This window comes from Chroicocephalus ridibundus, chromosome 7 (genome assembly GCF_963924245.1).
Source record: "Chroicocephalus ridibundus chromosome 7, bChrRid1.1, whole genome shotgun sequence".
Lineage (NCBI taxonomy): Eukaryota > Metazoa > Chordata > Aves > Charadriiformes > Laridae > Chroicocephalus > Chroicocephalus ridibundus.
In genome coordinates, this window is record NC_086290.1 from 59,127,765 (window position 1) to 59,142,013 (window position 14,249).

General features: G+C 53.9%; 2 protein-coding genes and 1 long non-coding RNA gene across 4 annotated transcripts in view; 2 read left to right on the forward strand and 1 right to left on the reverse strand.

Moving 5' to 3' along the window:
* GTF2I (general transcription factor IIi) overlaps window positions 1-2,481 on the forward strand; it is a 78,352-nt gene extending 75,871 nt beyond the window's left edge. For both annotated transcript variants that reach the window (XM_063342601.1, XM_063342604.1), the window contains exon 35: window positions 6-2,481. The gene's annotated coding sequence lies outside the window, so the exon portion shown is untranslated. The remainder of the gene's footprint in view (window positions 1-5) is intronic.
* On the reverse strand, window positions 1,918-6,245 carry LOC134519052 (uncharacterized). The gene is made up of 3 exons (XR_010072124.1): window positions 6,012-6,245; window positions 2,483-3,314; window positions 1,918-2,051 (listed from the first exon to the last, which is right to left on the reverse strand). It is a non-coding gene; the product is annotated as an uncharacterized LOC134519052 (long non-coding RNA).
* Window positions 3,300-13,983, forward strand: NCF1 (neutrophil cytosolic factor 1). The gene is made up of 11 exons (XM_063342607.1): window positions 3,300-5,347; window positions 5,826-5,906; window positions 6,256-6,331; window positions 7,774-7,939; window positions 8,075-8,130; window positions 8,420-8,542; window positions 9,053-9,160; window positions 9,981-10,098; window positions 10,944-11,051; window positions 12,709-12,851; window positions 13,514-13,983. Exons 1-11 carry the CDS (start codon window positions 5,276-5,278, stop codon window positions 13,630-13,632), a joined length of 1,170 nt encoding a protein of 389 aa, XP_063198677.1. The 5' UTR covers window positions 3,300-5,275; the 3' UTR covers window positions 13,633-13,983.
* Window positions 13,984-14,249: the final 266 nt, after the last annotated feature.

The following is a 14,249-nucleotide window of genomic DNA, read 5'->3' on the forward strand; positions in this document are numbered from 1 at the left end:
TCTAGTCAGAAGCTTCCAGTTCTGAGAAGAGCCTGCTGGGACTGTCTTGACCTGTGTAATATAACTGTATAAGAGAAGTACCTTCTATACAAATCCCTTTTGTACTTTTAGATAGAAATGTCTACTTTTTCAGCAGTTCTGTGAATTGACTTAAAGCGAAGAATGACTGTAGGTTTGGAATGGCTGGTTTTACTATGGAATATATTATAAGGACTAAATTTGATGGAGCAGTGCTGGGGAGATGACAGGGATTAAAATCAACAGAGACTTAGCAGAGCCTGTCTGCATTTCCCGATAAAGCTGAATTTCACTGTACCCGAATGCCTCTCAGCTTTTGTAATGAAGAAAAATTCCTGCAAGTAGTTCAGTTTGTTAGTTTTACTTGGGGGGGGGCGGGTAGAATCATTAATTTTTGGTTCTTACTCCTTTAATGGCTTATCGGACAATAGTATCTGTATATTTGAACTAATTTTTCCTATGATATCTATCACAATTCATATGTTTTTCATAAATAAAAGACAAACTGGTTCACTTGACCGTTAGTACACGTTAATGAGATGGACTGTGAAATGGTCAGTATTTCAGTGTGTGGTTTAGGAACCAAATTCAATTAAACCCTGTTACAGTTTGTTCCGTTAATTCCAAGTAGCAAGTGCATGTTTTATCAGAATACCTCGTGGTTTATATACGGTGGGCCTGGTCTTGCAGTCCTAACGTAGGCAAAACTCGCATGGACCTCTGAGGGCGCTTTTCTTCCCTTCGTCTAGAACTAGTTTCGGAACGTATGCTACAAGCTGCTCTAAGTCCTACCGTGTCAAAAGTTAAGTCCTCTCTAGTCCTGGTTATGCCCCACATGATGTGAGAGACTCATGTTCACATTTTTTTTTAAGTTTCATAAACGGTAAGAGATGTAAAGTTCTGGCTATATGATAATCTCTATAGAGAAGATACAGACGAATGTAAAGGTTTCTCTTTTATTGGCATGAGTTTGGGATGACTGCGTTATGCACAAATGGTAAACCTTATTCCCTGATTAAGAAATAAAGACTTTTCTGATGGTTTTCATGACTGTCCATGCAGTATATGTTTACATGTTTTGCAACAGATTAAGTTCTAGAGGTAATTCTGTAGGCAGGTAGAACATGCTGGAGCACAGTTACTCGTTCCAGTGAAGGAAGTAAGTTCCTTCAGACAGAAATCCAGCGCCGGGTGGGTGAGGTTGTTGTATCTTCAAGGAAAATTTTGAAGCCTTCAATTCAATGGGATACAGCGTCTGTTCCTTGGGAGCAGCTTGAATTTGGGCAGAGGAATTGAGAGCAGCGCGCGCTCTCTCATTCTGGAGGCAGGGGAGGGCGGTAGGACGTGTGTTTGCGTTTCCACAACAGCTACGTGCAGTTCTAGGTGCTCCCACTTAAATATCGGGAGCTCGTGCTCTCGGTGTCAGCAGCAGCAGGGTTAGCTCCACGCCCAGTCATTTTGAAAACGCTCGTCCCAGTTGTACCTTCCAGCTCTCCAGATGGACACGGGTGGTGACCGATGCAGTGCTGCCTTCCTGCCTCGGCCAACAGCCCCTGTCCCGGTCCCATGGGAACGAGCCCCGTGACTTTACTTACCTGTTAACTCTCAGCTGTGTGGGGCCTGACGTGTTTCACTGCTGATTCCTGTAATAGACGTGCTCAGTTAACGTACCTCCATAAACAGGTTGTTATCAGGGCAACGGCCAGTTCCGCGATTGCTGCTAGGAATATTTAGAATGGGGAAATGACTTAATGCAGCTTTCCCTGGGTTTTCAGCCGGCTCTCGACTTCCCCTTTTGAAAAAGCAGAAGGCTGGTCAATCCCTTCTTCGCCCTCAGCTATCTTTAGGAGGCCCTTTTTGCACAGCTGCCTGCCCAGCGAGGCCACATATTGCTGATGGAGTCGTTAGCGCTCGCTCCAAATGAGGGTGAGGCATCAGAGGAAAAGAACTGTGAAAATAAGTAATTCCAATCCAGTTTATACCAGCAGAGTGTGAACATCCCACGGACGTGTCGTGCACTTTGCGTGCAGGAGCTGAAAGAAAAACAGAGTGAAACTAGAGGCAGTGGTTTTTGCGGGAAGGACTGGGGATGGTGTGCGTTGTGTCCGTCCGGCCGCTGGGCGTGCAGGAATGCTGGTGGCTGTGTCGGCATTCAGTGCTGAAGTCTCTTTTTAGTCTCAGACATTTTGAGTTATAGCCAGTAAAGAGAAATTAAACTGACAAAATAATCGCACCACTATTTACAAATTCCAAATATCATTTTTATATTAGAAAAATTTTATCTATCTCTATATAGGCCTAACAGGTAGCAGGCTTTTAAGATGTTGATCATGTATGAAAATCTCACTCATTTCCAAACTAGTAATAAATGAGGCGTGCCACTCCTTGGGTATTTAGTGAGAATGCCCTAAAAAGCCTTGTTGTACTAATAAACAAATAAATAAATGAAATTGCAACAACTTACCAGAGCTCTGAATAATTTTTTGTTCCAGCAGAGAAGGTTTGTGGTGATGAAGCAGCAGACCGGTATCTGTTCCCCGTGTGTTACTGAACTTTAAACCCCCATCCTGCACCTTGGGCTGGTTCCTTCCTCTTAAACAGGGATTTTGGATGGCAGCAGCGGGGGATCCCGGGTGTTCCTGGGCTCCGGCACCCCGGCTCTTCTCGCAGCGGTTGCCGCTAGATGTCAGGTGAGGTCCAGCACCTCTTGTGCAGCTGCCGGCCAGTGTTTTTCCCTTGGGATTTGAAGTTGGCCTCATGCAAAACTTGAACCCTTTCTCCCTCCTTTCTTTTCCTATCTGCCCTGTCAGCGACAGACTGCTGAGGAAGAGGGCAGGCTTTCGTTCTTGTGATTTTGCAACGGCTGTTCAAGCACATAGTGCTGTTTGCGCACAGCAGTTTGCCATCGGTGACACAGGCAAGGCCTCCCTTGGCTCGGGATTGAATTAAGCTTAAATTTAGACGACCAAAAAATGAAAAATTACATTTTGAACAAATTTAGGATGGCATTCCTTTCTTCAGCTTTTAATTTCTAGGAGGTTTTGGTACTAGTTTTAGGTGGAGGACTACAGAAAAGAGGATAGTCTGTTCGCCTAAGAAGCTCTAACCCTCCAGCGCTTCCTCTTCGATAACCTTGATGGAAATCTGTCACCGCAAGTCCCGTATGTGCCACTCTCACTGCAAAGCAGTGGTGTGTTGCTGCAAAGCCCTGCTGCCAGCTCTGGGTCTGGAGGCCGGTGGAAGTTCTCCATCTCTCTCAAAAATCCCATCCTGTGTTCGGATGTCAGCCTTGTTTCCTAAAACGTGAATGAATTCCATAAACGCAGCTTGTGTGTCAGGTGGGTCATTACTCTTCCAAGAATTTTCTTCTAAATTTATGCTTCTTGCCACCTAATAACTGTGGGACCGGTGGAAACACTAAGCGGTGTGTCATGCTGCGTTACAGGTCGCACCACCGTGAGCTACCCCGTGGCCAGCAGTAGGAGCTACGGGCTCCGTTTCATTTCTCACGTCACAAGATGAGGAATGAGGAAACAGGAGGAAACATGTGAATTAAGTGGTTTCCAGCAATGAGCTGCCTGTAAAGCAGCTTTAAGTTTAGCACAAACAATTATAATTATAAAATTAGCTTTCATGACAAATTTTGTGGGGGTTCTGCAGAAGAAGCAGCGACCTGGCTATTAACAGAGCAGAATCCGAACAGCCCTGGAGGTATCTTTTTTTAATATTACTGGTTGTATAATTTTGCCTTGCATATAGGGAAGTTCCCCATGGTAAAATAATAAGAACCCAAATTTAAATGACTATATTTTTGATCTCAGCACCTGCAAAGCACCGTGCTTGAGATTCAGGGAGAAAGCTATGGTTAGCATTTGATTTTTTGAGTGCAGCCAGAGCAAGCTCTTGGCTTTACAGCTAATAAAGGGCTGACCCTGTCCCACAGTTTGCTGTTGCTGGTGGATGGGGAGAGCCGGTGGTAGCTCCGCTGGCGGTTTGGGGGTGCTGCCTGCCGGGAACGGGGACACAGGTGCTGCCTCTCCGACCAAGACACCTCCACTCCCGGTAAGGTGTTGGGCTGCCCGGGACACCCCTGCACCGCGCGCGGGCTGTCGCAGGGGGTGTCGCGGAGGGAGTCGGGGATGGGGCTGAGGGCTCGCGGCCGGCTCCTCCCGAGCATCCCATGGAGAGCAGGTCCTGGCTCTGTCAGGGGACAGCCCGGCACTGGCACCCATCATAATCAAGGGCACCCTTGCTGGGGACAAAAGTGCTCCCGGGTGCCCCTTTGCCTGCGAGCCGTGTGGGATTGACACCCACAGCCCTCACGTCCCTTCAGGCCTTGCTGCTCAGAACGGGGGGCGGAAGAGGAGGATGCCGGTGCACTGCCATTGCAGAGGGGCTTTGCCAGGATCCCTCACGCTCTCCCACGGGGACGCAGGGGCCATCTCCAGCCCACCCTGGGGTTTCCCCATGCCTGGGGTCCCCTGTGCCGCTGCTCACACACAGCCCTGTGCCCGGGTATGGCAGGGAGCGGAGCTGCGGCGCTGGGGCTGGCTTGGGTCCTCGGGCTGCTTTTGGAGGCAGATGTTGGAGAAGCTGCAGGTGACTGAAAGGAAACGGTGATGCAAGGGCAGGAGCTCTTACATACGGAGCTGGTGGCTGCCCCATCCTACCTGTGCCATGTCCCCAGCTTGCCTGCCTGCCCTGGGAGCACAGGACAGTCTCCCAGCCGTGCAGAGGACGGTGCTGCCATCCCTGGGCGCGGGGAGCACATTACGTGCTTCGTTCAGCCCACCCAGCTCTGCTCGAGAGGGTGAAGACTCCTCTGGATGCCATTGCCAAGGCACTTTGTCCTTGACCCTCTGCGAAACGGGTGCTGCAGCACCCTGTGCCATCACAGGCAGCCTCAGTGGCCGGAGCAGCCACTTGGCTATCGGAACAGTGACCCTGGCCCTGGACCTTCACTGTTCTTTGATTTCAGAGGTGCCTCCAGGGTGTCCCCGAGGCCTCCCCGCTGCCTGCCTCCCCCCCAGCCCCGCAGCCCCTGCAGGGGCCCGGCTGGAGACTCCCCACGGGAAACACCGACTCAATATAAACCACAGCGGGTAAACAATTACGGGTGTGATTGCGGCATGGCTTCCGCTTTCCCAGGGGCTTTAACAGCGAAGCGGAGCTCTGCGGAGGCAGAGGGGAGAAAACACCGAGACACCCGGAGGGGCAGGAGCAGGGGCCGGAGCAGGACACCGCAGCTGGAACAGCTATGGAGGATGCCTTCATCCGGCACATCGAGCTGCTGGGCTACGAGAAAAGGTTTTTCCCCAGCCAGCACTATGTGAGTATGCAGCGACCTTCCAATGAGCTGAGTAGCGAGGACTGGGCACAGTAAAAAAGCCTGGCCAGCAAATTTCTTTAGATGAATGTGATTGAGGGCTTAAGACCATCCTTTTTTTGGGAGGTCATGGCTGATGGCATGAGACGGAGGCAGCCAGAAGCTAAAATGTCCTGAACACACAAGATTTTGGGCACCTCCTTTGCAAGCCATTGGCTACTTCGCAGGCTTGGAAAGGGCTTTTCCCTCTTTGATTCCCACCTGTCTGCATGTTTCCGTCCCCTTTGCATCCCTGCCGAGCTTCCCTAGCGCCCAGCTCGCTCACAGCTGGGCAGAGTTACTCCCATGGGGTGGTGGAAGAAAAAACCTGCAGTTTATCTGAAACTGAAGCATCCACGGAGCTCCCTGGGGGCTTCAGCCGCAGTGGGTTTGGGGGTCCCGCTCGCCCGCAGATCTGCAGCACCTCTGCTTTGCCCCTCAGGTCTACATGTTCCTGGTGAAGTGGAACGACCTCTCCGAAAAGCTCATCTACCGCCGGTTTACTGAGATATATGAGTTCCACGTGAGTCGTCCCAGGGCAAGCACCGGCCCCCAGCTCAGTGCACCAGGGCTCAGGGTGGGGAAAAAGAGAAGGGCAAATTCCAGCTGAAATCTCCCCAAAACAAACCTGGCTCCAAAGAGGCTCCTGGGTCCCAGTGCTTCAATCTCCTTTGCCCCTTGGAGTGGGAGCCATTGGCTCTGTGCTCTCCCGGCAGATTTCTCCCAGTGTCGAGGCGTGGGGTCCAGCCAGCACGTGCCAGTGTCAGTGGGGCGAGCGCCAGGAAGGAGGGCAAGCCACAGGCAGGGGGGTGGGTGCCACAGGGGGGTCCCCCGGTGCCATCCTCACAGCCGTGCCTGGCTCTGCTCCGCAGAAAGCGCTGAAGGAGATGTTCCCCATTGAATCCGGCGACATCAACATGGAGAACAGGATCATCCCACACTTACCAGGTGAGGGGCAGGTGCCGGGGCTTGGGCGGTGAAAGAGAAATTGCAGCTGGGTGGGAAATTCCCCGGCGGGCCGGGCTCTGCCGGCTGTCTCGGGCGCAGGTGCTTGATGCAATTTCTGTTCCTGCTCACTGGGCTTGAAATCAAAACCCCAGAAAGGTCTGAGCAGTGGTGTCTGTTTCTTGCAACACTCACCAGCCCCAGACCCTGTCCCTCATCCCCGAAGGAGAGACACGTCCTGCCGCATGGGCTGTAACCCCTGGCTGGTGCAAAGGGTCTGGTTTTGGGCACCCTGAGCTGAGCTGACCCCTCCTTCGGTGACACCATCACTGGGATTGGTTTTAGCACCCTTATGGCAACACGTATATTTTGTAAGAGGAAGTAATGCAATATGTCTTCAATGACAGGGAATGAACTGCCCGTCTAAAGAGCTGACGGTTTGTCCCCAGGCAAGGTGCAGGATTTTTATTTCATTTCCTGCTTTAAAGGAGGCAGGAGGGAGCACGAGACATGGCTGCAGGTTGTGGAATAAACTTGCACCACGCAGCAGTGCGGGTGCCACATTTCGGGGGGGGGTTCCCTTCGGGGCCAGACTAACACCCTCGTGCCGGGGCCCTTCCCCTGCGCTGCCGCCGCCATGCTGGGGCTGCTCAGAGTGTCCTTGTCCCGTTTGGGGAACTGAAAGCCCCGGGGAGGAGGCAGGTGTCGGACTGACGCAGGGGGTGTCACTGCCTGCACACATGCACCCGACGCAGGGTTCAATTGCTGCTGTGGGTCCAGGCTGCCAGCGGCATTTTGGGGCCCCGGGGTCAAGAGTGGCTGCTGCAGGACGTGTGCTGTGGCCAGTGCGACGAGGGACTTGCACATCTCCCCTGGCCGCAGGCTGGTCCCCTGAGCCCCTCCTTGTGCCCCGGTGCAGCTGCTGTATTTATGGCCCAGCCGGGCTTAGTCTGCTGCACGGATGCGGGGGTTATCCTGTAACCAAAATGGGGTCAAATGGGGTCTGGGCTTGCATGAGCTGTGAAAGGGTCCGTGGGCTGTAGGGGACGAGTCCAGCTGCACAGTGCTCTCCCCCGCACTGCCTGTGGCACCCGGGCTGGGCACCACCCCACGCTCGCCTCCCCAGCTGCTCTGCCACAGCGAGGAACCCACGGCTGCAGCACTTCATCTGCAAAACGGCCGCAGCCCTGCGGTCAGCTTCTCCCCAGGTTTCAAGCACCGTGCATGGCCCCCCCAGCGCCTGCCAAGGCCGTGGCTGGAGCAGGGAGGGAGGAGACGGGGCCAGGCTCCCACAGATCTCTCACTTATGGACACCATGCAGCACCCTGGGGCCAAATCCACTTGTTTTCAGGGCAAAATTAATAATTTGGAGCAGCCTGCTTGGGAAAGTCATAAAACAAGGGTGCTCTGTCTGCTTTTTCTGAGTCCTTTCCCCTCTCCCCCAGCCCCGAAGTGGTTTGACGGGCAGCGCTCAACCCAGAGCAGGCAGGGCACGCTGGCCGAGTACTGCTACACACTGGTCAACCTGCCCCACAAGATCTCTCGGTGCCTGCACGTGGTCAACTTCTTCAAGGTCCGTCCTGATGACACAAACCCAATCACGGACAGCCAGTGAGTCCAGCTGCCCATTTTGGGGGAAATTCTGTGTCCCCAGCCCCGTGCGCTGGCAGCAGCCCACAGGGAGGGCACTGCTGCCAGCGGTGAGGGGTGGTCGGCAATGAGCTGCCTTTGCTCTGACCCATCTAGGATCAAGAAGCCTGAGGTCTTCCTCCTGCCAAAGGATGCCAAGAAAAACTCTGCCGGTAAGATGCCTTGGAAGGGTGTAAGTGGCTCCACTCTGTGGGGGGAGAGGCACAGCCATCCCATGGCAGATGCTCTGACTGAGAGCACAGTCTCTGTGCCAGAGCTTCAGCTGAGAGGAAACACAGTCTTGGGGTGAATGAGTCCCTGTCCTGGGATCCAGCTGGTTTGGGACCAGAAGAGGCTGGGAGAGTGCTCTGGGCTGTCCTGGGCTGCTCCTGGGCTGCCTGAAATAGGGTATTTGTGTCGCGGGGGCCAGGAGAGGGAACATCTCTCACTTCTCCCACGCAGACATCACAGGCCCCATTGTGCTGCAAACATACCGAGCCATCGCCAACTACGAGAAGAGCTCCAGGTCTGAGATGGCTCTACAAGCTGGGGACATGGTGGACGTCGTGGAGAAGAGCGAAAGCGGTATGTGTCCATTCCTCTGAAGAGCCTCCAAGGGCCAGCCCCCTCCTGGTCACCAGTTCAGCAGTCAGAGGCTGCCCTTGCACGCGAGTTAGTTACGCCGGTGCGTAGGTTAGAGGGTGGGCGGTTGCATCAGGGTCTCCTGATGGGGAGGAGAGGCTCAGAGCAAATACAACAGCAGCACCGAAGCTCTTGGCACTTCCTGCCCCCTGGGACATGTTTCACATTCACATGGAGCCACATGACAGCTGGTTTTGGCCGAGGAGGTTGTGGGGCAATCCTAGAAAAAACCCTGCAAGCTCCCCGCTGGCCTCAGCCTGTGAAGTTTCCTGGCCAGGAGGAAACAGGATGAACCGGCCAAGCTCGCTGGTTGCACCATGTAAACAGAGACAAGCCCCGGCGCCGTCCCTTCCGTCCAGGCCACGTGGATGCTTGTGCCTGCCCCAGCTGGGGACAGACCGGCGGTGCCCCTGCGACACCCTCTGCTCTTGCCCACGGCTACTTTCCTTGCAGGCTGGTGGTTTTGCCAGTTGAAGAACAAACGGGGATGGGTGCCAGCCACCTATCTGGAGCCCATGGATGGTCCTGATGAGTCTGAAGAGCAGGAGCCCAACTACGCAGGTAAAATGTTGGGGCAACCAGGGTGTGCACCAGAGCACAGCCTGCCGCAGCTCCCCGCTGGGATGGTTCATTGCAAGGCCCCCATCGGGCAGTCCACACTGAGCAGGACCAATGGGCAGGGAGATGTTGCTGTAGGAGCTGCCAGGAGGGATAAATCTCATGGTTCAGTGCCTTACTCTCCAGCTCTGGAGCTTCCCGTGACCTGCAACTCAGCATTAGATCCATGTTTTGCCTGGTCGCAGATGCACATCTTCATCCAGTGGCCGTCCTGAGCTAGCTGGGTGCATGTTGAGTTGCTGGGTTGGCAAAGGAGCACGGTGCAGCATCTGAACCAAGGCACAGACCTTCCCTCGTGCTTGGCTTCTGGTTCTCTTTATCAGCCCTTCACATCATCCCACTGTGACAGCAGGGCCTTATCGCACGGAGCAGAGAAAGGATCCTGCAGATTTGTGCAGATTTTTCTCTGAGCTTCATCTTTGTGGTTTTCAAAACACTGCAACAGACTCTGTTAGCACAACACTTCCTTCTTCCTCATTTAATCACCCGAATTATAAACATGCTCTTCAGCAGAGATAGGAGTGCTTCCACTGCCGGCTTTCACCACCTTTCTCCTGGAGAGGTGCTGGAGGGACTGGGATGAGCCACAGGCACTGACAAGGCTGGGGGAAGTCTGAATCCAAACTTGGAGACCTGAACACCCTGGGTCTTGCCTGAAATGTAGGGTAGATGCTCTGGTGCCTCCTCTCCTCAGTGGCTGGAGAGGCTGAGCCCCATCCCTGGGGTGGTTCCATACAACCCGCTGTCCCGATTTTGTGTGCAGGTGAGCAATACATTGTCCAGAAAAGCTACACAGCCGTGGAGGAGGACGAGCTGACCCTCAAGGAGGGTGATACCATCGAAGTCATCCACAAGCTCCTTGATGGCTGGTGGGTCATCAGGTGAGAGATGCCAAGAACAGATCAGGCAAGTGGGATTCGGGCAGAGGGAAGGGATGAACCAGCGTTTCTCCGCATCGGGGCTGTGAAAGCCCCCGACCATTTGGTGCCGCTGCCCAGCACTTCCTTTTTCAGAGCTGCAAATGTTAAACATTGCAGCTGGGGCTTCCTCTGCTGGGGGCTTCAGAGGTATCCAAGAAGGAGGCAGATGGAAAAAAAAGTATCTCTTATTTTGCCTGCCCCTAAGTATTCGGCACATTTGGCTTTGCAAAACCTTAGCTTTCATGCCAGCCCCGGGCTGCCATGCAAACTTGGGCTTTCCCTAAGGGGAATCCCAGCTGCGTTCGTGCTCTGGAGAGTGACAGATTGTGCACTCGCAGCAGGACACGACGTGGCTGCAGACCCTGGGGATGCTCCTGCCCCAGCCTGTGCCCAGGCGAGCGGTGCAAGAAGATCTCCTGGTGTTTGCAGGTGTGCTGGGCTGGAGGGGGGTGCAGGAAAGGGACCAGGGAGCGTTTCTTGAGCGCACAGCAGCAGGGTGACCGGTAGGAGGCCCCGAGCGATGTTTTAGGAGCCCAGAAAAACCCCAGGGGAGATAATATGAGCTGGTGAGACCCTGAAAGCTGTGAGCGACTGCTCTGTCTGCTGCCTACTTGCTTTTGGGACTCAAGCCACGGTTTCAGGGAGAGCCCCAGGCACATAAGCTGGTGGGGACAGTTGAAGCCCCAGTCGCTGCAAGCAATATGGATACCCCACCCAGTACCAACAATCTTGCTGGGGACAGGGGGGAGGAGGTGGTGGTTGCAGAGCCAAGAATGCAAGCGATGTTCCTTTGTGTTGCACTGCAGGAAGGATGAAACCACGGGTTATTACCCCTCCATGTACCTGCAGAAAGCCGGGGAGATGAACACCTCCATGAAGAGTGAGCTGAGGAACCGCAGCGCTCCTCCACGGAGGTAGGAGAAGCCTTGGGCAGGGGGGGAGGAGGACTAAGGCTCTTCCTCGAGGTGGGTGAAATGAAACCAGACAGTGGTTTGTAGTGTCCCTTGCTCGCCCTGGCAATGAGGAACTGCCCAGGAGAGATGTGAGCAGGGCAAAGACAGACCAGGAGGCAGATCCTGCCTGGCTGCAGCAAAAATAGCTCTGTGCTCCCCGACTTCCACAGGTGGAGAGGCACGCCAGCATTTCTGACGCAGGGCTGCACGGTCCTTGCTCCGGCAGGTCCTCCAGCCAGGCATAATTCTCCTTGTCCTTCTGCAAAGTTTCTTTTCTGGGCTAATCTCATTTAATTTTCAAATTGGCCTTTTTCTTATTTCCTAAGTGCATCCGCTGAATCTTTGAGAAGCGAGGAGAGATTTGACTAATCAGAGCTGCCAAATGGCCTAATCTGATGGGAGGATTTGAGCTAATGGAAGGGATTTTATTTTGATTAAAAAGATAAAAAGCAATAATAACTCATTAATTCTGATGCAAAGAAAACTGCTAGGAAGGGCAGAGCTTGCTGCTATCTTCTCTTCCCTACAAGAAAACACGGCAGCCTTGCTATAAAATCTCTCAAAATCCAGCTCTGCTGGAGCACAGATTGAGTGTGAGGGTGTAAAATGGCCCAAATCCACCTATTTGAGCTCTGTGATGCCTACTGGTGCCCTTGGGGGAGCTGGGGTGGCCTATTTCAAGGACAGTGTCTTGCCCCACCATGGTGACTGCAGTCCTTAGGCTGAGCCCTGTTGCAGAGGTGGTGACCTCCTGTTGTGGGTGAGAGCTTTGCTTTGAGATGGATACGTGCTCAAACCAGCGAGAGCTGAAGGCGGGTGGGCACAGCAAGGGACCATTGCCTTGAGCAGAGCAGGAGGACAATGCCGTGGGATGGATGTCAGGAGCCACATTGCTCCTGCCCTGGTAATGAAACCGAAGCAGTGGCCTCCATCTGCCTGCCTGGGGACAGTCCCTGACGCTGGGGGTTCCCCTGTGGCAGCATGTCACCGCACAGCCCCAGGCTGCTCAGCCTTTCACTTCTCTCAGCAGTTTCTCTGCTGTGGGTTCCACACCGCACGTCCATGTGCACACTGGCACGTACCTCACACTCTGTTCCCCTGGCCCAGGGACTGACCCTTGGGCACTGGGGAGCCACACCAAACACCACACCAGGGTTCTCAGTGTTGCAGCCAATACAGATGCTGTATGTCCATCCATCCAAGAGCTATAGAACATTTCCAGGGCTTGCTTGAACTCTCTTGGATAAACGTCATGCCCATCTCATCCTTCCAGCCTTATGCCCATCTACCTTGCCATTTCCATCATCACTTTCTAGGCTTGTGCTCAGCCTTCACCCTTCAGTATTTGCTTCCAAAGCACTGCTCCAGCTGCCCCCTAACACGCCGTACATCACGTCCCACCTACGGCTGCCCTCAAGGGCTGGCATCCACCTGCTGCCTTCCACCAGGCAAAACCACAACACAGATTTTGGGGTTTGGGTGAAGCAGAGGAGGAAGCGTGGGGTCCAGCTGCAGCAGGTCTGTGACAGGCAGGGCTGGGGAAATCCTCGGTGAGAAAGTGAGAGGCACGAGAGCTGCCATCATGGAAACTGAAAGTTTTGCTTCTGACTCACTGCAGATCCACCATCCGAAATGCAAAGAGCATCCACAAGCAGGGCCGGAAGCAGATCAGCCAGGAGACCTACAGGAGGAACAGCAAGAAGTACCTCCAGAGCCGGAGAAACATGAAGGAAAAATTCCAGAACAAGGCCAATGTCATCAGTAAGTCTCATCAGAGCCTTTGCCCTAGACATGGTCTAAAGTCCTGCAGGCACAGTCCGTGCCCTCCAGTGCTGGTTCTTGGAACAGAACAGCCCATGGAGGTCACACCTGGCCTGTCCACCCTTTTCTTATGGGGAAAGCATGTGCAGGGAGATGTTTCTTTTCACTGAGGTTTCTTACGTCTGGTTATAGGCCTGACAGAGAAGGAGCAGAATATGCTCCTGGTGGTAGGTCAGCCCACATTTAGGACCTGTGCTTTCTTCTGTGCACCTAACCTCACCTGTGCTGCTGTTACCATTACCATTATCATTATCATGTACATTGGCTGTCAGCAAAGCACCTAGAGGGAAGTGTTACTTGAAGAAGGAGGCTGCTATTGAGGTAGACACTTTAGATCTAATAATCCCTGTGCAGGACCCATGACCTTCCCAAGGGAGAGCAGCTCCTCGTGTAAACCTAGAGCTGAGCTCCCACCTAAGCAGAGCTCCCAGCCGGGCACTGGTGGGCTTATCCCACCACCCCAACCTCTGGGAAGACCATCACATGTGGCTGAGACAGGAGGAGAGGCAGGAGCTTTGGTGGCCATTACATAGGAAGCTTTTGAAAGCTCACATGAGGGTGTTGGGTGGTCTGACCCATCTGTACATCTGCTTTACCCACAGTTGAGAAAAACGAGCAAGAGGGGAACAAGCCCAAGGCTCAGCCTGCTGTTCCTCCCCGTCCCAGCAAAGATCTCATCCTGAACCGCTGTACCGAGAGCACCCGGAGAAAGATCCTGTGAGCCCTCAGCCCGCACACCATCCAGGTGATATTTATCTCCACCAGCTCCTGTGCAGCCAGGGCTCAGAGCCAGATCAGGGGATCCAGGTGGCTCTGGCAGCCACCGCAGGCCCTGGGGGCTGCTGGCCAGATCAGCACATCCCAGAGCCCATCTTCCTCCACCGGCAAGGCGAGCCCAAGATGTCCTAATGACACCATGAGGAGGTACCCAGCCCCGCTCCAGCAGCTCCTGGGGGGCTGAGGCCTCCACAGCCACTGGGGACCCCTCGCCACTAGACCCCCTTTTATCCCCTATTTGTATTTTGAGTGATTTTGCATTTTTCAGCAATAAAGGAGAGACAATTTATAGACATATTTCAACGTCTGCCTGGATGGCTGGTCAATGCAGACACCAGGGAACGGCATGGTGGCAGGAAAGGCATTTCTCCCTGGCAGGGGATTGAGAAAGGGTCTCTTGCGAAAGATGCCGTCAGGGAGGAAATTTGGTTGGGAGGATGAAAGGATGGCAGCTTCCTCCTGGAAGGCAGCCGCGTTGCTGACTCTAGTGGAAAGTGAGGGCTGGGGTGTGGGGAGATGGTGTTCGCTGGGGTGGGGTAGGAGCCATGGGGCGAGGTGGCC